This window comes from Lepisosteus platostomus, chromosome 7 (genome assembly GCF_059453375.1).
Source record: "Lepisosteus platostomus isolate fLepPlt1 chromosome 7, fLepPlt1.hap1, whole genome shotgun sequence".
Classification (NCBI taxonomy): domain Eukaryota; kingdom Metazoa; phylum Chordata; class Actinopteri; order Semionotiformes; family Lepisosteidae; genus Lepisosteus; species Lepisosteus platostomus.
The window spans coordinates 51,288,556-51,313,155 of record NC_142617.1 but is presented as its reverse complement, the minus strand read 5'-3'; the positions used below and the strand labels follow the sequence as shown (position 1 = coordinate 51,313,155).

General features: G+C 42.5%; 1 protein-coding gene across 5 annotated transcripts in view; it reads right to left on the bottom strand.

Annotated features, from left to right (window-relative positions):
- Window positions 1-24,600, bottom strand: part of iqch (IQ motif containing H) — a 37,426-nt gene that overhangs the window by 741 nt on the left and 12,085 nt on the right. For 2 of the 5 annotated variants that reach the window (XM_088641088.1, XM_088641087.1), the window contains exons 11-20: window positions 22,774-22,905; window positions 21,691-21,869; window positions 19,639-19,911; window positions 18,903-19,091; window positions 13,275-13,395; window positions 12,192-12,478; window positions 5,923-6,093; window positions 3,733-3,858; window positions 3,131-3,192; window positions 2,003-2,111 (exon numbers count right to left, since the gene is read on the bottom strand). In XM_088641088.1, the coding sequence (XP_088497214.1) occupies window positions 2,003-2,111; window positions 3,131-3,192; window positions 3,733-3,858; window positions 5,923-6,093; window positions 12,192-12,478; window positions 13,275-13,395; window positions 18,903-19,091; window positions 19,639-19,911; window positions 21,691-21,869; window positions 22,774-22,905 (1,649 nt within the window). The other 3 variants (XM_088641089.1, XR_015940325.1, XM_088641090.1) reach the window with 3 other exon arrangements.

Sequence of the window (24,600 nt, the reverse complement as noted above, 5' to 3'; positions counted from 1 at the left end):
ACCCGCCGCCTGTAAGCTCCAAATCGTACGCTCCACATCGCTGCAGCGCTCGCCATGTTCGGTCACATCTTGTAGGTCACGCCTCACCAGGGGAAAGGAGGTTAATCAAGCAACACATTTTTTGCACCATGACCTGGTTACAGGCAAAACAGAATTCTTTGCATAACAGCTCAGGAGTATGTATGCTATAAAATTAGACTCATTTACGGTGTGAGGATGCTTGTGATCAGTACTTCAGTTCCTGTGCCTTACTGAGGGCGCTGTATTTAAAAACTGTTTTGTGATAAACATTATAAAGGTTTGTCTCTAACTTGTTATTGCAGTTTCCTAAAGAAACAAAACTAGGCCTCCATTTCCTAGTTCATTTCTGAGGGTAAGTGAACCACAATTTCGACCAATTGTAATTGAGCTGGACTGGACAGTTGGAGGCAGCACATGACTCAGGAGACAGCGACACACGAGCAGAGTTTTTGTTGTCACCGGCAGGGCCTGATTAAGACGTCGTTTGGCCCCCTGCTTCTATGTTAATAAACCATCACACACATGAAAAAAAAGACCTGACAAACACGTATATAGAAAGTAGACATTAATTCCACGCTGAAAAGTGAAAAGAAAAAACCTTTAAACACGATGTTTCAGCTGTGGCATTTTCTTCAGGTGTACCTCTCCCTCTAACAGCCCTGAACAAGGGTCTGTAGCTGAAATGTGCTTTTTGTTTTACTTTTCAGGGACCTAGTGTTAATCCAGTCTTGGTCAAGTGCATGAGCTGTTCTAGCATCATTCAAACATCAAAATAAAACATGCAAGCGACTACTGAACTACATTTTTTTTTCAGTTATTTGCAAGGAAGTATGGAAATACACTTTGAACAAACTGTTCTGAACACAAAAAAAAGATGGCTTTCCAGTTCTCAGTAGCAGTTTCTCTTCCAGTCTGCCCTTGATCATAACTCATCACACTGTGGGATACCCTATACTGTACAGTGTCCATGGGATCTTATCAGAGAAAAGAGTAGGTACCGCGCAGCTCTAGAAGGTCAGAGTTCTCACTTCTTTATTTTCATTTTATTACCGAGTTTTTTTTACTTGTATTTCTTCATCAGAATAACTAGCAGTTCATAAAAGAGAAAAGCTGTCCCATTCTTGACCCTTTCAGCCCAGCCAGCTCATGATTTACAGACCCCCGTCTTCAGAGAGAAGTTGTTGCTGGACCTTGACATGAGCTCTGTTAACGCTGCACCACCCAATAAATAACATGCCAAGGGGCTCTGAGCATGCAGTCAGAGGAAACTGCATACTTGCCACCTTGCAGTGCTAAACAAGCAAATGCACTCTTCAGCCCAACACAACACACTGCTTAATTACCTCGCTGACTGCTGAATTACTAATTGTCTCTCATTACCAAAAGAGATTCTCTTACTGGTGTGTTTGTGGAGAGTGCAAGACTATCCTGATCAGTAAGAAGTGATAACTGAGCTGATATTAAGGTGAAAAAGTGACACTGTGTGGGGCACAACGACCAAGCAAAATATTTAATGACTAAAACAATAATTTGCTCAGTTTTGCTCTCTGGCAAAACTGAGAGATAAAAAAGTTTCTAGTGTCCCAGTTTACCACTTCAATAAGACCCCTTGCCACTGTGAGATCTGTAAGTTTCCACTGACTCAAAGACCAGAGCACATTATTTGCCTTATTGCTTCAATGTTTGTTCTTTCTGTGTACCATATTTATCATAATGTGAGCGTCCATCATGGAAAACAGAAAAGATAATTGAAAAGAATCAATTCCATGAATACAATGCACTTATTATCTTGTTATGTTGATCATATGTGTATTGTATACATATCAAGGAAAATAACATGCAAAGAATTAATAGAAGACACATTTCCTAGTTCCCTGATTAGACAGAGATAGAGAGATAGCCTGTAGCCAAACTGCATAATCCAAGGTTTTTGTAGATCATAAAAAGAAGAACAGCAATCGTTAGTCAATTAACGCCTTACCTTAAAATTGGTCTGGCCTTGCATATTGGGGGCTGATATTTCCTGATGAATGACAGAGAGATTCCGAGCAAAGGTCAGGAGGGCTCCCTGGAGATCTTCAGCGATTGTTCTGTTAATGATACCAAACAAACGAGTTTACTAATGATTCCCCCTGCGTGCTTAAAAAACAATCACCCCCTCGTTTGGACAGCAGCGCTGGAGCAATTTAATGAGTATTTTCAACCTGAGAAAGCAGCAATCTTTGGGGAGAGATGAAAGATGAGGTAGTATTTTAACTTGTCAACATAAGGATTTGTGTAATAAATATCTTTTATTAATCAACTCAGCACGGCATACCAATGGGGTTCACTCAGCCTGCAAGTAGTCCGCAAATACGATCGGACACCAGTTAGCATTTCATTTCCCTGCTTAGACCTCCACATGGATTTCTTGGAAAGATAAATTTTGTGGATTCTAATGAGTATCATGCACCACTGGAAGAGGCCATAGCAAACAACAAACAACAGAGACTGCACTCTGTGAGAGGTCAGGGGTGCACAGTCTCTCCGGCTGCCTGACAGTCTAACTGCTCCTGTACAGGCAGAGAGAAACAGGGCCACTGCTGCCATTCTAGTTACTGCTCCAGAAACACAGACAGGTGGAATTGTGACTTCTTTTCTGTCACATGTTATTCGTCCCGACAGTACAAGACCTCTTGTGGCACAAAGAGGCGTGATGTCAGGGAAAAGCGCTGCTTTCCAAAGATGATGGATGTCACTGTATTGCTCATCAACAAAGTTTTTGTCTTGCCGACCAAGAGGAAATATTTTTGAGACACAAATGTAACTATTAAGGGATTAACTCTAATAATAGACAAGACTTCAAAAGTTCAGCGTGTCAGTTTCGTGTCTGTACATTTTTAGGGTGTTTGTAACACTAGTTAAAAAGGAGGGTATCAACAGCATGCAGCACATCTAGCACCAGTTACTGGTAATTTATTCCCCCAATTCCCTCCCATTAAAAATGGTCATGTTTCTGCCTGTTGCCCTTGCATTTGTTTCTGAAGCCCACAGTGGATGATGGGTAACAAAACATCCCTGTGTTTCAGTGTTCACTACTGACTGGATGTGACACAGAGGGAGTACTCACAACATCCCCAAACTGTATCTCCGACTGCTGTCGTGCAGGACAAACAGGCTTCCTTGCCTTTCCTGGAGAACAATAACGTGAAATGAAATTAGATGTTTTATTTGACATATTGTGACGCCGAACAGAGTTTGTCCCTCTTTACAGGAATACATGCATATGTTTTTTATACCTTTATACGGGTGGATGTACTGTATGTGTATCTCAGCTAAAACAGACAGTGAATCTAAATAAGAATGGAACCTTACCATTGTTTAATGGAACTGTACCGATTAAACAGTCATCAGGCTTCAGCCCTATGGTGGTGGTAACCTTAAAGCCCAGTGAAGGAAAGCTGGGAGCATACAAGGCTAACAGAGGACAGCCCGGTGACCTCTGCCAGCCAGCCTGTGTATCAGAGTCCAAAACAGATGCCAAAGTTGTGTGAAGCCGTCAGGGGAGTGTCGGGTAGCGTGCATGTTTGATGAAATATTTATCCAACAGATAAGGAGAGAGGGAGTCTGAGCCAGGTGGCTGTTTGAAACTTGCGTCCCAGTCAATAATTAATGGCGGCTGCCAGGTAAGTGCTGTCTTTCCACAGCGAGAGGGCAGAGTGGAGCCGTTACCTTAATGTCGAAGCCCACGCCCTGCGCCTTGCACATCTGGAAGAACACGCTGTAGTGCACCATGGACAAGTTGGTGTGCCGCAGCCGGCTGCTCATCACGGCGTAGCGGCTGGTCACCGGGGCCGGCTAGCCAAGGAAAAGTAGGAACAGGGCATTGTCATTTCTCTCCTTTCTTCTGTCCTCACCCAGTCTGATGAGGTTCTTGGATCAACAGGATACTGCCTAATGCCTGAGCCGCCACATCAGATCACAGCTGATTTCCAACCAGGCACTCAGATCTCTAGGGGATCCCCGGGGACAAGCAGAATCTTTTCACCCCTTTCCTAGTGGGGTAAAAAATCAACACTAATATAGAGAGATTTCCTCTGGGAAGATGCTTTTAACACTTGTCATCAATTTAGATCTGATTTTAGTTTTTAAGTTAGAAGTCCTTATTTTTTGCAAAGCTGCCCTCTAACCAGAATAGGCTGAAATCCTGCAATCCAGAACAGTGTGAGCAGAACAGCTGAAAGAAGCGAGAAACAGTCCAGGCTGGAGAACAGTAATTCCAACTGCTTCATCTGCAAAAGGGCTCTTAACAGCACAGCAAAGTACAGTCCACAGACACAAGCAGAAAGACAAGGGGGGACATCAATTTACACACAAACATAGGCCTAGTGAGGCAGTAGAAAGTCCTACGCGCAGTACAAAAGTACTCTCATCAAGGGTCAGGAGAACACAGCTACTGGTAGGGGCAGGATGCCACCCAGAGAAGAGGCAGTAAAATGCGGTAAAATACTCATTAATGTCAAAAGTGCTCCAATACTTACTGTACATCCGAAGTGAATCATAAGCATGTGTGCTTTGAAAAATAAATAAACACAACCAAAGAAATTGTCTCTTTCTCCAGAGACATCCCGTAATTAGTTTTCATCGTGACACATTTAAGTTGACATACTTGGTGTCCTTACATAACAATAAAAGTGTCTGGCTGGGATTTAATCATGTTTGTAATATTCATAGTGTTAATAACCGCCACTGCTCAAACCATTAACTTTAAAAAAGAAGGAGCCTGCGAAATCTGGTGTGTTTCAGCATGAGGCTGAAGCTAAATGAATGTTTGATAAAATAATACAAGTAGCAGCTTAACAAGCGTAAACTTGTGTTTGCCACTAATAATGAAGTCCCATTGTTTAAGGCCTGGCATCAGGTTGATGAGGTGCTTATTGTGGCCACTAAATGTATGCATACACATGCATAATGAATTGCAGTATGAATTATTAATGTGTTGATTATTTAGGCTCATCTATCAGGATGATAATGTATTCTGCATCCATAAACCGACTGGGTTAATATATAATTACAGTAATAGTAGTATTTAACACAAATAAAAAATTCAAAACATGCAAAATAACCTCCTCAGCTGAACATTTTTCATGAAACACACACACTTCCCTAAAAAAAGAGGTATGGGTACAAATCATACTTTGAAAAATAATAACTCCAAAGGTTATGACTCAAAAAAAAGGAATCTGGGGAGACTTTAGGATGAAACTGTGTGCCTATTCCTATCTGGATGAACCTAGATCTCTAAGTCACAGCAGCCCTTTCACTTTATTGCTCTGCAGTGTTTCCTTCTACATGGCTTTTTTGGATGCATAGCTTCATCACCCTGCCAGCGAACCAGGTAACCATGTGTTTCTTACAGACAATCCCAATCACACCACAACGACTGCAAAAATGAATGGTGGCTGATGACTACATGCCCCCCACCCCCCTCCCTGGAGCACTGCAAGCTCACCACCTTCTCTGTATTAGAATTGGCGTGTGTGTATACATCCCCTAAGCATCATTCTAGGAATTTTTTAAACAATGCCCAACGTTTAGGTGTACCACTTGTGTTTCGATACAGGCGTTTAAAAGTAATGTCGTTTGAAATTGGGTTTGAGGAGGGGGGTGTTAAAAGACATAAACCCAAAGCCCTCATTAAGTATAGTCCTCACCATTTCTGAGGGACCCCTATCTGTAATAAGCAGTAATTACGCCATTCCATGTTTAACCCCAGCTACGCACAGGAGAAGGTAATGGCTCTGTAATGATTCGTAATTAATTTGAGCTGGTGATGAGAAGCCAGTCTTCAGAAACACTTTCTGTAGGCAAGAGAGATGCAGTGTAGCAAGAGAGATGCTGTCTGCATGAAGACAACAGCACCTGCACTGCTGCTGGCCCTCTCTGGCGCCGTGCTGGACGGACTTCTCTTGGGGGTGCGGGGACCTCCAGACAGCTTGCCCGGCAGTCCAGACGTCCGCCGGTCATCATCAGCAGTAGCTGGGTCATGGCAAGTTGATCACTGTAGCACAGGTCCAGATCAATGGCCCATACCTATGGAAACACCAGGGGGTGATGGCTGTTACCATGTCCTGCCCAATCCCTTCGTGATGCTCAGTACCACAGCTCAAGACACAGGACTCTTTATAGTCTGTTCGAATCAAGTAGCATGGGATTATGAAGTTTCTATTAAAACTTCAACATGCAGTATGATACTATCGGTTGGTCGTTGGATTTACATTATTTCCCAAAGCTCAAACAGAGTAATATCATTTTTAAACAATAAAGCATATGTCAAAAAGCAAAGCTTTTTTTTCTTTTACTCACTGAAGTTAAAGTATTGCTTAACATTCTTTAAGCAGTATGGGGCACACTTGGTTCCCAGGGTTTGCGTAGTTAACATAATGAGAAGGTTGTAGCAATAGTAAGATCTACAGTACTGTTTAAGTGGAAGTCTTTTCTAAATAGCTTTTTAGTAAAATACTTACAAAAATACATACCTTTTATTCCTAATGAAATTATCCACATGGAACAAGGTAAGCCATAAGTAAAACAAAGTATTTATTAGTATTTAGTTGAATTAATTCTATTCATCTTAACGATATTATGTGTGCAACACTTGACAGATTAACACGTAAATTCTGATACCAGGTAATAATGAAGCAACAAACAGGCAACAGGAACAACAAAGGTTGAAATAAACACCTCAATAAACAACTTTACAGAAGACCCACAAATCTGCTGGCAGGCCAGAATTTTAAGGAATTTCTCCCCATAGATAATAAAATACAGCCATGAAGTCATAAATATCTGAAAGCAGTGAGGTGGGGGAGGGCGTTGTGACTCTGTGGTCCCTGTACCCCAACTCCATCACTTCACCTGAGTTAGTGTGTGGAGCAGGAGGAATTCTGCAAGGAGACTGGCTTTCTCCAACACACTCGCAAGAGAGCGACTCAAGATCCGCATGGTAAATGGCATCATTATAAGGATATTAAGGGGTCACACAGTCAAGGCCTTATGCTAAAACAGGGCTAATTTCTGAATAATATTTTAATAGCAATGCCCCCTCTTTAGGAGCAGGGAAATAAATCACAATTGAAGGAGTTCTTAATAACTAACTGCCAGGTGGCCCTCGTCTAGTCATAGATCCTATTTGTCAACCTAAACGCTGCAGCCATCAAATGCAAATGGCTACTGATGGAGTCTGCTGGCTGACCCCTGTTCTCTGCTGGTTTAACTGCGTTTTATTACAGCTCAAATTCAGAATCCGTCAGAGCTGTGCACGGGCCAGTGCTGCCTGGCTCACCTGAGTTACGGGACTGGGGTGTGCCCATCGATGGCATAATTAAAACTTAGCGGGTTTAAAAGGGGCAAGATTGTAAGAAAAGGCTGTAGTGGTTTAGTACCGATTAGCTATACACCATGCCGGATTGTCCATATATATTTTATTATATTGTCCAATGAACACACTTTTCATCTTGAAGCACCTACTAATATTTGCATTTGCAAGGTTATTATTTTTCTCCCCAGAATCACAATGAATAAAAGAAGAGGTGTTCTACTGAGATGATATTATGGTATCCCCGCAATTTTAACAGCTCAATAACTTTAGGCTAATTTAAGGCGAATTTAGGCTAATTCTCATATGCTCAACAAAATATATTTATGCTTAACATACCTGAACTGTATCTGAATTGTGTCTGGCATAGAGAAAGTCTGCGGTTTGTAACAGATGATTTGTCACTGTGGGAACTCATGCTTTAAGGCTGATGGTTATCTACTGTAGCTCACATGACACAAACTTTCCTTTCCTGAAGTAATGCACAGTGCCAGTGGAAAAACTGTTCCCCACTGATGGCTGTTGCTGATTTTGTTTGTAAAGCCATAAAGGGATCCATCTGTGAAGGCAATGTATCAATTCCCCGCTGCTGTACTGAAAGCAACCTTTGGTTGTATTGAATGAAAAAAAAAAACGAACCTCTGAATTACTGACCAGTGATGTGAAAAACGGTACATAAACAACAAACTACAACGTACCAAACTGATTGCATAACCCAGCACAGAAGCCAACTGTGTCTAAATTTAATTTTAACCTGGGAATCAACAGAAATAAAGCCCTGAGCTGCCCTGATTTATTACCATATTGATCCCGTGGTCGCTCCGTTCTAGTTAATACCCGAGGCTGGGTGATGGGCAGGCTCCAGAGAGCCATTTACCAAGTCTGTAAGAATCAAACAGCCCTGCCTCATTGTCAGACATAACAAAGCCAGCTGAAATACGAGCCTGGATTGTACCTGTTTCTATAGTCCACTTTTTCATTAAAAGCCACAATCCAGCAGCTGAGGCTCCATTACTTCACAATGTGCTGCAGGAATACAAGGGCAAACACATGCGACCCACTTTTCTCTTTTAAAAAAAATGACGGCTTTTAGCAACAGGTTTGAATGTAAATGGCTGTTCAAACCCAGACACGTTTGTATACATGCATCGCTCTTGTCTGCTCCAGTTATGGGGAGATGCGGTTTGTAATCCAGATCCTTCTGTTAATGGCTCAGGACCACTTTGTTCTTGTTTAGGTTTTGTTTTTTTAATGCTTATGTTGTATCATTTCAAAAGCACAATCTGCTTTTAAAAATAAGTTACGCTCATCGTTAAGGGGTCCAATGACATATCGGACTACACATCTCGTATTTTATTTTGTTTAAATGCCTGTTTTTGAATGGAAGGGATTATAAATCTATTTCCTGACTAAAATAAATGTCATTTAAAATTGCTTGGAGCACACTAAATATGACTTCAGGCTTCAGAATAGGGCACAGCATATTTGTACACCTTTACTGTCCAGCTTAAGAGGAAGATGACAATTAAAAAAATCTAAAGAGCAAAGCTTTAATTAGAATTTTCTTTTCTTGTAAGCCATCTTGAAAACTTCCTATGAATGCTGGAAACCCGGTGATGAATGCTTTAGATTTAAAATGTATTGAGTCATTTATCAATGGCTTGTTAGGCCTGATGCAATCTGTGTATGTTTTTAATCATTTTGATTGCATGTATCTGAAACTTGATTATTTATTGTACTTGACGCATGTACAGCACCACACACGTTCTGTGCCCTGCTGTAACCTGTAAAGTATGACAGCAGTGAGATGGTACCCAGCTATACAGGACACTATACCAAATGAACATTGGTTAATTGGTTGGGGGACTGATCACAGTGGGGTGCTCTCCCTCGAGGACCCCAGGGCTCTGCGGTAGAGCCCCAGAGTTGCCTGCTGGAGGCAATACCTATTGGAAAGAGCCAGGAGGAGAGGGGCTTTATAGGGCTGACTGGACAGTGGAAAACACTTTGTCCTAAGCGGCTTTTGCTGCAGTATTACAGGCTCTAATGCTGCTTCTTCACAGGGGATCAGATTAACAGTCCTCCATACTGCTTAAATAAAGGCTCCAGTTCCTATCTGTCTGTCGGTCTGTCTGTGTGGCGGCTCGCTCTCAGCCTCAGGACAACTCACTCCACAAGGACGGGTGACAGACACACTCAGCTCCAGCCAGGAGTGGATGAGCCTCAGCTACAATACACGCAGCTCAACTACTCCACATACACATCTCTCAGGACAGCCCCTCAACCAACACGTCCATCTGTCTTCTGTGTGCACAGGATCTTTTCATACTGTGCTTTACCAGAAACAGTACCTCAGGGGTTGGGGGAAGAACCCAATTTGAAAATCAGGACCTTGGTGTTCCAATTGAAGTAATAAGTCAGCATGTCTGGCAAAATAAATGTTCTATTACATTCTGTACTTTGAAAACAATTAAAACACATTCATAGATTTTCTCTACGTTTTATTTATGATGGGGATATTCTGTACATTTTAAATCTAAATGACTGAACAAGCAAACCATACTCAACTTCAACCTAATCAGCATCCAGATCATGCTGCCCTCTAGTGGAAAATGTTAGAAGTGCAGCTCAAAATTCAATGCTCACAGTCAAGTGAAGAATGGCAGAGCTCAAAAAGTCACCAGGCCTAATAACCAGTAGCTCCAAAGATAGCAAGCATGGTTGCAAAATATGGGAATTAATAAGCTGTCAATCAATAGAACAAGTTTTGCACAGAATTATTATATCAATAACTACATTTTGTTCTATTCAGCCTCTCAATAAGAACCTTACAAAATCAAAGATAGTTCAAATTAGAATTTAAACAAAATTTAGAAGGGACTCCAAGTCTCACAGTAACACCTCCACTCTTTAAAGTTTTCTGTAGGCCCTTTTCCTTCAGAAGCTATTTATTCCATTCTTGGCAGTGACTGCCTGTTAATCAACCACACACGGTGTCCGTCCTCTGGTACATTAAGGGTGTCTTGTCAATTTAAATGCACAGGGTAAAGCTTTGACATCTTCAAAGCAACAGCTTCTGTAGCGGCACAATGCAAACAGCCGCCCCATGGTGCAAGACACTCCGAGAGTCGATCAGTTAGACCCCCACTGCTCAGTTCACGCAGCTCGTCAGAGAAACACGGGCTGTTGGTCCGGCTCTTCCGGGGTTCTGGTACTGGGGGCTGTAGGCTTTCCAGGGAAACATTCCCCATCACTGCAGACACTGTAAGACCCAGGTTGTCAAGTAACACGAGCGGGATCTGATATCATCTGAAAGCCAGTTTATGGCCACGTTTCAGCAGTTTCCCTAATAGACGCCAATTCATTAATTCAATGGGTTTGCAGTGTTAGTCACGAGGGAGCCATTGTGAGCTTGTGTATCTGCTCTGGAGAGGAAATCAGCATGTGACTACAGGAAGAGAGAGAGAAGAGGTGTGGGAGGGGGGGTCTTCTCTGAAAAACCCCAGAGCTTCAACATTCACTTAACTCACTTCTCAGATTTTCCTTCTTCAAGCTTGCTGCTCTTGTATATAAAAATTGTTCATCATAGTGCATTCAGTCTATAAAGTGCCTGTGTTACACATATACACACAAAGAGAAATGTAGGGTAAGCCAAGAGCAAAGGTTTGCAATGACTTAATCTCAGTTGAAGGTGCTGTTACAGGGAGTCACAGTCTAAACATTCACTCCTCTTCAGGATTATCAAACCATTATCAAACCAGCAGGTTGAACCAAAAAACTCACACCAGCACTGCTAGAATAAAACACGCAACAAACAGTCCAACAAAACTGCGGGACTGTGCAATTTCTACCTGCCTGTTTTTCTTACATTGGAAATGTCAGCCATCTGTATGATAGAGCAGGTGAGTCCTATGTTGAGTATGAGATGTTTTGTGTCTGTTTTGATTTACAGATCGGGATGTTGCTGCTGTTTGTTACAAAACAAATGCATTCTACCATTATAATGTGGCAGGGCATTACAAAACAGAAATAAGATTCTTGTCACTGGACAGTTATCCAAACGTCTCTGTTACTGTGTCAACCCGATGAAGTGTATTAAATCTGACGACTGAGGCAGTAGATTCAGGCTGACCTCTCGCCCCCCACTGCCAGAGATGCCTGCAGAGGCCGACCGCCACGGGGTCAGAGGGCAAGCCTTAAAAGGAGGATTAGTTTATTGACACAATAAGACCTGGCAGTTTATTTGATAAGGCTCCTCTGCTATTTCCACTTCTTTCTCTCTCACTCTCTCCTGCGCAGTCCCCCTGGGGAAGACAGGGAGTATGGAGGATCAGCAGACCCCTGCCACATAAAAATGAGCATCCCCCAAGTACAGTGGAATTATTCCAGCATGACTAGGAGTTTTATATCTAAGTTGTTTTAATTGATTTAACCAGAAAAAAAAGATTTAGCCAGAAGTTAAAATGGTCTTATGAAGCGCCCTGTGAGACAGGTGCAGTTTAGCTTGCCTGAGGAAGTCCTGCAGAACGCTGTCCCAGGAGGGGGCAGCAGAAGATGGGCTGAGTATGATGTGCCAGCAACAGTCCGGCAATTTCACAGTACTTTCACATCTTCGCCTTGAGTGTCAGGCCCTGAAGGATGCAAGAGGCCAAGGGACCAAATGCCTCTGTGCCTGCGCCAGCTCCATTTTTGTGTTTTCGCTCTGGCCTTCTATATTCGAATCGATGCTGCTCGCTTTTCAACAGTAGGGCTCTGTACGTGTTTGTTCATTAGCTCGTCTCCAACTGATGTGGGGCTGATGGGGGTGGCTCACCTGCTGTTCAAGGGTGCGGGGATGCAGGAAGGTGGCCAGGTCAACAGAGAAGTGGCCAATGACCCCACGCTGATGGCAGGCTCGGGCGATGTGGGTGCAGATGGCATGCAGGGTGTCAGGACAGACAGATGTCTGTGGGACGGAGGAACCCATAGCCTTCAACACACTGGAACCATGGATTTGGTCCCCACAGGACAGCATAGACACCTCCCCATTGGGCTCGATCAGCATGTCCACTGTCAGGCAGGTCACGCTGTCAGATGGAGGGTAGGCTTCCACTACCCCACCTGGTCCAGAAAAGCCAAAAACAGACAGACATGCACAGTCAAAGGCACACAGACAGAAAGAGAGACAGAGTATAGACATCAGTTGTTCAATTCTGCCTATGACCCCTGTGGAACTTTGCTCCTACCAGCTCCCTCACTGTTTAAAACGATCATCTCTACAATCTGATTAATAATTAAGCATCCTGCTGCCACAGCACTGCAACAGAATGAATTGATCTGTACAATCAGCAACATTAAACACAGCCAGTGCTTAATTAGAAACACACAGGGATATGTACTGTACACAGAAATATAATGTGCGCATATTAACACTGCAGTACCACACAGAAGAAAGTGACTTTCAAAGGGAGATTTACAAAGCCTTTCTTCAACAACCAGCAGGTGAGGTTGAGCAATCAGAACAACTTCAAGAAAGAACTCAAAGCCATATAAAAAAATCTTCATAGGAAAACTAGTTTAGTACTATTGGAAGATGTTCTTTGATAGAATCAACTACGGGCCAATGGGACCATTATAGTATGGTACAATCATACTATGGGCCTGATTGTTAAAGGTTTTCCCTTTCCACTCACATCATGCCTGTTTTACTCCTAATGAGAAAATCATACAAGGATGCTGCGATTTACTGTAATACTTTATTCATGATGTTAATGGCAGAAAGTCTACGAAAGTGGTGAACTTTCTCCTTTGCGTTATAGTACTAGGTGGATCACATGGCCCTTTTAAAAACTGCCGAAGACTTAGAATGAGCTGCAGATAACTTTTGGAAGCACCCTAGGAGGAAGGTGCGGGTTACCCTCTCGGAGGAAGTGCTGCAGGAAGTTGTCCCACGTGGGGTAGTGCGAAGTGTTGACGGGCTGGGCGTGGCGAGCCAGTAGGCTGGGCAGCTCCTCCTGGACCTTCAGCAGGACCTGCTCCTGTGGAGAAGGCAGGCATCAGCTGACACATGACACCCACACTGTTAAAGCACACCCCAGCGGCCCCTCGCTGAGCGCAAGGTAGTGCTCCCTTCCCTGCTCCCTTTCTGCATGACAGAGCAGCCAGTAGCTCAACGCTGCATGAAAACAAGTAGCAGAAGGGTAACAGGTTATGACAATATCCAAGATATCTTCACTGTGTGGTAATTTAGTTTTTAAGACGTAACTCAAGAGTAAAGCGTGAGGAGAGGAAAGGGCATCAGAAAGTACAGAGTTTTATTTCTACTGAATGAAGGAGGGTAGGAGAATGTCTAGAGTTTGGGTACTGTGCATGTTCAGTGTTAAATGTCAGTTATAGCCCCTTGTCTACAGAATACAGCAGGAATAGGTTTTGTTACTATACCAGTATGTATTTACTGTCAATTGTAAAATTTGAAACATACTAATTTTATAAAAATCTAAACAACAATCTTTTATTTTTTATTATTTTGTTATTTTTAATTTATATATTTTTACTCATCAAAATTTTAACTGCAAAATTTCAACAGTTGGACCACAGTATGGCTATCGCTTAGTACCATATGCTAGAAAAATAATAATAATAGTTAATAATGATTGATTAATTAATTAATAAAAATCTATCAGTACATTTTAAAAACAAAAAACAACAAACAAATTCTGGATCAGTGCTCTGGAAAAATGGTGAAGTACTGGTGCCAGCATTTATTATTAGGGAATTTAGGAGGTTATTTAAAATTTCAGTAGTGTCATTAGGCCTCTGAGCTGCTCTGCAGCATCAGAAACTGAAGTGTGCCTGGCACTTGGGAGAGAGAGGTGAGACTGATAGCTCCAGTCTTAATGTGGAGGCACATTATAGGCATGTCAGGCAAGGTGCCTGAGGGCCCAAGAACATCGGAGGGGAAACTGCACCACCTGGCCCAAAGTTCCAGCCTCCTCGTCTCCTGTCGCAGATGAATGCATGTGCAAACCGATCGATCAGCCGGTCAATCAAGGTCCGACTCGCAATCCCGCTGATCAATGCAGCTCTTGTTTCTGTAACTAGAAAATGCCATAATGGCTTCAGCACTTAATTATGCTGTTAATTGCTAAATTACAGCTTCTGCCCCGTCCTTTTTCTCTGGCTGCCGGTCACAAATAGCTGCTGTCGGCCTGCTTCTCAGGCGGGAGGCGCTATGAGAATGAAGGAAGTGGGACAGAGTCAGCTGAGTCCAGCCTTGAATCACCCCACTTGTGGTGGCAGACACACCGAGAACAACTGTACCAATGGTACAATTACAATGAATTGCAATGGAATCAAATTAATCGGAACTCATAAAAACCCTTTTCATCATCCTCCTGCTCTTCATGAGGGCCACCCTGCTCTGACCACTTTCCCTATAGATCTGTAATTGGAATTTGCAATTGCAGAAGTACAACTGACAGACCTTACATTTACGATACAACACAGTTTACTTTATTCTGTCATACTCCTCCGACTCGATGCTCAGGGAGAGCGGATGTTGAAATTCCAGTCACAAAGTAGCCATCATAATAAAGTACTGTCAGAGCTGAGGTCAAACGCTGGATGGTGATTTCCCCTCCTGCACAAGCCATAGAGCACACAATGGAGCGGGAAAAAGTGTAAGAAAACTGTTGTTGCTTTAATGGAACGGTAGCCACGCTCATAAAAACTTATCACAGTGTGGCCGCAAATAATCAAATGACCAAAACTGGAATTTTACCATTTATTTATTTCAGCAAACCCGCGTTTTTGTACCTTAAGCGGATTCCTGCTTCAATTGACTTCGCTGAAGAGCCGAGCTCAATATGGGGAGAGCGCACATTTCTTCTGCACTCAAACACACTGAATGCGTGAAGCATCGTTTGATTTGTCACTCAGATAAGAGCTGTCTCACCATACTGTACGCCACATATAAATTTGTTGTTTGACATATGTCCAATATTTAGAGTCGACTAATGAATTAACAAACCCCAATGAATTTTAGTCCTGTAACACATAAACTATAAACTTCACATAACAGATACATGTGTGAACAGAGCAGTGTCCCTGCCAACTGCTCTGGAGGAACTAGAGGTACCTACAGCGGAAATAAGCGGCGCCCCTGAGAAATCACTCTTATGGCTTGGATGTGAGTCAGGAGACGAAGGAAAAAAAGAGGAAATAAGGACAAAGAGCAGAGGAGAGCTACAACAGGCAGAGCTGAAACAAAAGAGAAGAAGAGGAAATAGCAGCTACTCTGAGGAGGTTTACTTATGTAAGCGACAGAATAAAAAAAAAATAGTTTTGACCAGCCAGCGTTTCAAATAAAGAAACACTGGGGGGGTTGCGTCTGATTCGATTTTATTAACCTTATTGTGAAAATGGTAAACACGACCAGTAACATTAAATAACCAGCCATTACACACCTCGCACGGAATGCTTTAATTTTGTTTGTGCAAACACAATTTAAAAAAAAAATCTCCGCTCCATCTGTTGATGCTATTAAGTGCAATTTTCTGTTGTACCTAATGATCCATTGTGGCGGCTGTGTGTGTGTGCATGGGGAGGGGTTGTATGCAGTCAGTAAAGGGGGGGAGAACTGTATGGGTCTGCTGTAGAGATATCTGCTCCTGAACACACACACTGGCCCTCGTGACTAAGCCTGTAACAGAGGCAGGGTCACCCCAGGCCCTCTGCTTCAGCACTGAGCCATGTGCTTCAGGGCTTCAGCGACATACTCACCAAATAGCCACTTGCCTGCAACAAGAGGTACTCTCAAAAACCTCACTCCTCCGCCCTTCTCAGCTGCCGCTGAGCAACTGTGCTGTTTTAGGACCACATGGGGGTCTGTATTCTTCTCTGTGCCTCCTCACGCTGAGCCACAGCACAGTCAATAATTAAACAATATGCACACAGCCTGCCGAATAGCAGGGGGATCTTTTTTGGTGAGCCTGCAAACATACACACTCCAGGGTTGCAGAGCTGTCTCTCTGTCATAGGCACAATTTGGGAAAGGCTCTTGGGGTCTGACTGCTTTAGAGAGAGGAATTAAATAACAGATAGGAAGGAAAAGAATTGGGGGGCAGACACTGATGTGCTACAAAAAGTGAACAGTAACGTTTCAAAACATGAATACATCCCTACAGGACTTTGTCAGAATATTAAGGCACTAATGTGCAGCTTCAAAATAACTGTAGTAAAAAAATATATAAAATGGGGATGTTTATGGCAATAATAACTTTACAAAATTATACTCTTAAATAACACTGAACAATAACAAAATCAAAGTTCACCATCTTTTAATAGTCTACAGGTTTTGAAGACAAGAAGTTGGAAGTTTTGACTATAGTGTCGACTACTGTTGTGTGGGGATATCTTACTCTTTTGTTTGCAGAAGAATGAAAATTGAAAGTAGCCAGCATTAATACGGGTCACAGGGAGGCACTTGCATGCAATGAAAGAATGGTTTTAGAGAACGACAACACTGAGAAATAACCTCTGTTCTCCAATTCTCTGAACAGGCTTGCCATTGATTAAAACAGCAAGGTATACAATACAGCCAAAGTTCGAGTGCCAGCTCCATATGGCCCCTGCGCCCTGAGGGTCTGAACTCCTGGTCCGGGCCTTGATGCTGTTCTGTCTCTCACTCGCCTCTCCACGCGGCCCCAGATGGTAAAAACACCATTCAAACCCCACTACAATAGGCCTTGGCTTCGGTTCAACCGTTTACTCCAGTAATTAACAGCACCAATACCACAACAATTACAGCCCTGATCTTAAACAGAATAACACTATGAATTAGCGAGAGCTAATAGCTGGAAGGTATAGCAGCTCCAGACTGCAAGATGTTACGTATTTCAAAATAAAATAAAAGGTGAAAACAGCGTGCTCGCAGCACACAATGATTACCTTGTAATTAGTTTACACAAAGCTCCCCTTTTTAATGGCAAAACACTGTAATTAACGCGTGACAGAAAATCAAAGGCTACTTTGTAAGCGTATGAAAAATTAACACGGCAGGCCTGAAGCTGTACGTACTGATTACAAGCATATTAAATCAATGCAACACTAACTGCTTGCACATATGCTTCTTTTTTAAAAGGGACAATAGCAAATTTTAGGAAGGGTGTCGTCACACTTTACATTACTTCCTGAAGCAGGTTTAAATAAAGGGTAAAACAGAGGCTTCAAATTTTAAATTTTAAATCACCAGCTTTAGGACAATTAAATGTGTTTTTCAAAATATACCAATCACAATTCCATTTTCAATATTCACATGATTGCAATATCTCAGCCTGCCTCCAACAGGCCTTATAATAAAGGATCCTTTTTCTAATTTCTAAGGCCCAATGTTATAACCAACCAATAAAATATCTATATTTACCTAATACAATAAACACGCACAGTAGGCTACATTGTGTTTCTCTAGATTTAACATGCACAATGGAGTCCAGACCAAACAGGATTGTAAATAGCACTGTCACATCAAAACTAACATCCCCACACATAATGGAATTGCTTCTTTCCCCTCGGAATATGCATCTATCCTTGCATAATGCACCAAAACACACAGGCGGTTGTGCCTGCTCTGCTTTGTGCTTTGCATTTTGTCATAATTGTTATGTTCTTGTGTTAATGAGGCAAGGGTCTGTACATTTTTTTATAGTTAACTAGTTTAGAATTATAATGAACTATTATAATTATAAATAACGTCTATAATTATTAAAAGTATGTTAACAATTTGACCTGGCAAAGGTGAAGGTAAAGACAGAGTTTCTGTAAACTAAGGTTTATGTGAAGCACGAGCCTTCATCTCATGCCTCTCTCCACTAAAACTGCAGATGAAAAAACACACACACACTGGTCTGTGTGGGAGAATTAACGTCTTTCCTCAAAGGCACTGATATTTTTAATAACCTGTCAACATATGTTTCAGATCTGGTTGCCTTGTATGTAGATATCACATTGTACTTGCCATTGAAAAAAAAACCTCTGATAATGCACAACACTGGAGTATGCTGCAGTTTGCAAACCACAGTGGACAAGCTGGTATGGATGCATTCCTACGCTAAGTGACAGAGAATTATAGCCCTGGGATTACCTCATTCTTGCCCCCTTTTGAATATGATAAAGTGGAAATCCGTAAACAGGAACACATGACATGAGGGTCATAATGTATAAAGAGTGAGACAATATTAGTCAGGGCTAATATTATCCGCATCAAATGCAAATCTGCAATAGCGACCCATATTGAACACAGATCACACAGTGCCTGAGGAGTGATGTTAAATTGGTTAAATGTCTTATCGCTTCCCTCACCTAAAGAATAAAAAAGATGAATAACTTCACGCTTCTCAGTTTTCTTGTATCCCATGATGCTGTTTTGACTGATTAAGTAAGATTTCCGCTCTGTTGGTCACTCAGGCAATGCAGGTCTGTGCACCAGTGAAGCTCATTTATTCAGAGAAGTGAATAAATGTTTCGGGATGTTTGGTGGACTCCTGACCTGGGCCCAGGCGTGGCTCCAGCGATCTGGCCCGTACCGTCTGAACTCCTTCAGTGCCCAGGCATAGCAGCTCATGTGGGAGACATCACAGAATGCTGTACCCCTGCCGCCAAACTCACTGTCCACCTTCAATAGCCAGCGCTCGACCTCCAGGTGGTCAGTAATCAGTTGACTCAGAGCATCGTACAACTGAAGGAGGACAATAAAAAGATTAGAAGCATCTCAGCAAACCTATGAATTGACAACTCTAAGATGTATCATCCTTACAAAAAAGAATATCACGCTGAGACTTAGTTTTCCAAAAAAGATAAACTTCATTAAGCAAATTCTGTGCAAAATTAGAGACTGAAAGGACTGCACAGAAAGCATGCAGTAAGTATCTAAGAGCTTCACAACAGTTTCTTTTCATAAAAAATAATTTTCAAAAGATTTTTAAATATTTCGAAATATGACTGCTACTTCAAATCGCCAGAAAGGAAGTAATGCCAGCTTTGTCCTGTAGCTGCATGACTTTTAAAGCTGCAGTTTTAAGAACTGGCACATTCATTGTATTATAGCCTGCAAGAGTAAAATATATCTATATTTTTTGCAGTGAGAAATTATTACATAAATGACAGTTTGCATCTGGAGGATTTGCAAATGAAACTTTCTTTTAAAAGCGCAGGGTGGAGAAGATTTGCCACGGTCAAGTGGAATGAGCTCCCATTCCCAGCCCCTGAGCCCTGGCTGGGCTGACCTGCTGCAGGGTGTAGATGTCGCCGTGACCTGGCGGAAGGGCGACTCCGGCGCTGGAAAACACTCTCCTGCTGCCGGACTTGGTGCTGTACAGCTCGGCCAGCGCGGGCTCGGGGCCCAGAATCGGCACCCCCAGAGTGTCCGCTACGTCCAGGTCATCTGCGTGCAGGGCCCCCCCGACGATATAGGCGGGCTTTCCTCGGATCAGGTTCTTAATGCGCCTCAGCGTCCGCGGGCTGTACTTCAGCAGTGTGGAAAGGCACATGCTATGGGTCTGCAAAGAAGAAAAAGGGAAAAGGCAACAGATTCCCCCCCCACCGTTAGGAGAATTATAGTTGTCCTTTTCAGCACCCATTCTAGGGTCTAATTTATTATGTTGTACACACAACAGATACATTATTAATAGCCGGCTGGGTTGTGACCTATCCTGTACTTGAGCATTTTAAATTGATAAAAGCTGCTGGTGGGAGGCTGCCCAATCCTTCACATCTTTAGCGCGTCGGCAATGGGCTCCTTGGGAATACAACTAATTACTTCACATCTGTATTTATTTGATCCACGCGGAATTATCCTTCTGTCACTCGCGAAAGATGCTGCCAGCCTTGGCTAACAGTGATTCATCTCAGTGACACTTCTGGCATAGTTTAACATCAAAGCATCTAGAAAATCAATAGGAAAAATGAAGAAGAAGAACTCCTCACTTGCCAAACGTCTACTCGGAGGAAATGCCAAGCATAAAACACACGGCAATAAATAAAGCCATTTCTCTCCTCTTTTGCTGAATCAGTCAAAGGCCGCTATCACAATATTGATACACCCTTAATAAAACAGTTAGATTGAAGATGGAATCGCTGCAGTTTGCTCAGTTGGTAATTTTTTAAACATGGCTTAAAAACTGAAAGCATCTCCAGGTATTAGGCTGGTCCTCCTTCGAGTTTTAAGGCGCTGATTCCTGCAAATATAAACCTGTAAATAATAAGCCTTTTTTTTAATTTGCTCAAAGCAGCTGGTTCACACCAGCTTCATAAAAAAGATGTGCTTTTAGACACATGGCATCAAGAACAAATGACTCACAGTGCAGGGATTTAACAGTTTTACTCTGCTGCACTGCTTTTCACGAAAGACATGCTTCCACATGCAAAAAAGACTCCAAAAGTACACAAAGGGTTCACTTCTATTTTATTTAAATCTATTTCTTACAAGTGTTTGCTAATCCAAGTCAACTGACATAGCAAAACCTATGAAACCAAATGAATTCGATCAGTGAGCTATGGAAGCCGGACCCTGAAGGGTGCAAGCACAAAGCACTGAGGAACAGCCTCCTCCTCAACTTTCCTCCATCCTTATGTTCTGAAAATGTGTTTGTTTAGCATTATTTTATTATATTGTCCTGCTTTTGAAAGTTCATTTAGAACCCATCTAAAATGGCGATTTCAACATTTGTATATGGACAAACTCACTAAATGGAATCCTCAGAGTCAGCAGACTCACTCAGACATCCTGTACAAGAAACACCTCTGGCGCCCCCTATATCAAGGCGAGAGAGCTGAAGGGCTGTTATCACAATTAAGTGCGGTACAAAAGGTGCTACAGAAGCCTGCCTGTTTGGGCACATGCATGCTTGATATCTTCATTATAAAATCATTTCCATAGAAGGAGGAGAAAGAATCTAGAAATATTTCTTCAATTATAATGGATTCAGAAATACTGTAATGCTTCAAATTATATTAAATTTGGACAAAACACTACTTTTGACATTGCAGGAGCTGTATCTAACCACTAGGTGGTGCCTCAGATTATTATTATTATTATTATTATTATTATTATTATTATTATTATTATTATTATTATTATTTCTATTATTATTAAGAATTTGGCACCAAATCTCTGGCTCCCCACAACCCTAAATTGGATGAAGTGGTTAGAAAGTGGGTAGATGGATAATAAAAAATTCTCAAACTCTTTTGCCACACGCTTGTCATAATTCGAGTTTGAGCACTGCGGAGTTGCCATGTGTTGTGTGATGCTGTCTTATAGTTGGCTGGGCTCTTACTGGGAAGTAGCCGAGGGCGTCTGGGGTGAGGATGGTGAAGCGCTGAACGGAGGGAGTGGGGGTGTCCCCCGGCTCGGCCTTGGTCACAGCCCCCTGCAGCCCCAGCAGCCGGGAGTAATACTGCTGCATCTCCTCTCCCAGCGCTACAGGAGACACGTAGATCACCTCCACATTCTCATCTGAAACAGAGAAAAGGCACAGGCAGTACTGACACAGCCACGCATGACCCATAGCTGGTATTCGAGAAAGAAACTGCTTTCCTTTCTATGCAAATTTTCAGGAGTGGATAAATGACTCTGTAGGAATCTGTTTACTAAGGCACAGCCTTTGAAGCAAATCCATCACACTAGTAGTAATAAATTCCAATTTACTTGCAGAATAAAAAATACTTTTTGCCACCAAGGCTTTCTATTTATTACAGTGCACTTGCCTTGATACAAACAAGCTCCCACTCTACACTCCTGTTAAAAGTGTAGATACTGCACGTAGTGACAATTTGGTGTGTGTTACTTTACCCAAGCCTCTCAATAAAGCAAATGATTACATTTCTGAAAGAGATGGCCTCCAATAACCTGATAATAGCCTGTTAGATAACCATGATCAATATGCAGTCAATACTCAATCAGGGATCTGTCAATTGCAGAGTGTTTAACAGATACAAACGAGAGATTCTTTTCCCATGAAAGTCACTTTCTTTCAATTGCTACTAAAAAAAAAAGAGATGAGCGCTTCTGACGAGAAGCGCACCAAAAGCTTACACAATTAAGAGGAAATGACAAAATAAACCTGAATTTCTTTGCATCCTATGCTTTAAATACACAGAAAAATGTAAGCAAAGCACAGCACAGCAGACTGTGGTATTCTGCAGCTGTGCATCCCAATGGGCCTGGTCACAGACTACAGGGTGATTCAGATGCCACGGACCGGGAGAGCTGGACAGGTCTTCTTTGCCCATATACATGGCACAGCAGGGCTCTGCACCCATGGACAGAGGGTGTGGGATGCAGCAGCAGGAAGGTCGGCTGGTACTCTGGCTGAGAGCGAGCTGCGCGGGGATCACAGGCACGATGCGGCAGCTCCTACCTCGCACATCACACAGCCGGCCCAGCTGTGTGCCCTGCTGCATGTCCAGGTCCTTCAGGCTGAAGCGCAGAGGCTGAGAGCGCCCTGTCAACCAGAGCAGAGCAACCAGCTGAGGAATCTGCATAGGGACAACTACAAAACACCCGGAATCTACAACAGTCAGTTGGGCACGATGTTGCATTCTGAAGAAACAGAGAACAACAGAGAGTCTGCTGCGCAAGTCACAGGCTAGTAGCATGTGCAGCCACCGCTGGCAACAATACTCATAGAACCTGGACAACCATGTGCCTGTTCACTGGTCTGTGAGCCCCAGAGTACTGCATAACTCATTCTCTTCTCACAAGAACATATCTCTGCTGTTTCTGTTGAATTTAGACTTCTTATCCATTATAATTAAATACCAGTTTCTGCATACTTGTTCCACTGAGTGAAAACTCCATTAATTGCCTTGACATTATTCTGTTTCTCTTTCATAAATCCCAGCCTGTTTGGTGGAACTATTACAGGCTGAGCTATCCATAACCCCAGCCTGCCAGGCACTCTGTTCATCTGCCTGAATTGTGCACAATGATTTCAGTGCATACTGTGGAGAGGTCTCTGCTTTATTAAGTCTTTTAGCACTGATGCGCAGTTCAATTGGCAAGCAAAGAGAAAAACAGATTGTTATCTAGAATATGCTGCCTCATCAGCAGTGCAATTATAAAACTATTCACTATTTCACAATGCAATCAGAAAGCAAGAGCCTTGGTTCTGATCTGCGGGGGAGGTTAAGAAGTATCATTCTTCTTCACCAGATAATTAAAACAAGTACTAACATTATTTTTGCTCTCATCAGGCTTGCTTACCAATATTTTGAAGGTTAAATCTGAGCATCAGATACAAGACTGCATTCAGAGGCATAAATATGTGTTAATGAGCACAAAGAGGGGTTCTGAAGTTTAGTTAAGTCTAATTAAGCCTGTGTGCTTCCCACGGCATCCCTGTGTGCAGTCTCCATGACTGAAAAACTCACGGCAGGTAATGACAATTTGTCATTAGCACTGCTGCAGTGTTGCAACACAACTGAATAACTAAACGTGCAAAAACAAAATAATAAATCTGTTTCACTTCCAGGACCTCAGAGCTCTAAAAAGGAGCTGCTGTTTAAAATGCATAAATGTAATTAAATAATTACATTACTGCTAATTAGCATGAAAGTGCGGATTATTTAAGCACAAAAAAACGCCACTATTCAACTTCCTAATTATTCTTGTTCACACAGCATTTCCTTTCGCTCAGCCGCCCTAAGTGCAAATAAAGCATCCCATCTGCTCGTAATTAGATCTAAATAATTTCAGACAATGTAGCTTATCATTTTGACTGCACATTTGATTAAAGCCAGCGCACAAACACGAGGTGCAGATGCACAGAGCCCGCTGTTCCCCGCGTGCAGTGGTGGGGCTGCGGAGACCCCAGGCCTCAGACATTCTAGCACGCGCTGCAAGAGGTGGAAGAGACGAGAGCCCTGGCCTGACGCTGGATAGCGATAATAAATAATAATGACGGAAGCAGGGAAAAAAATATCCACATACAATAAAGACACGAAAGAAAATCCGAATGCTTTATAGTTCATTTCCTATAAATGAAAGTGAATTACAGGCAAATCACCTCAGCCTGCGTGTAAGCGGCCCTCTGTAATGACTTTTTATTTGCTTAATCTCCAAATTAAATGGCGTTTGAAGCGCAGGGCTCCCCTGTGTTATTACTCTCATCATCTCGAGAACATTTTCCTGCCGAGACCAATTTGAATAAGACAAGAGGCCCTCCCTGAACTCAATAACGCCGCCG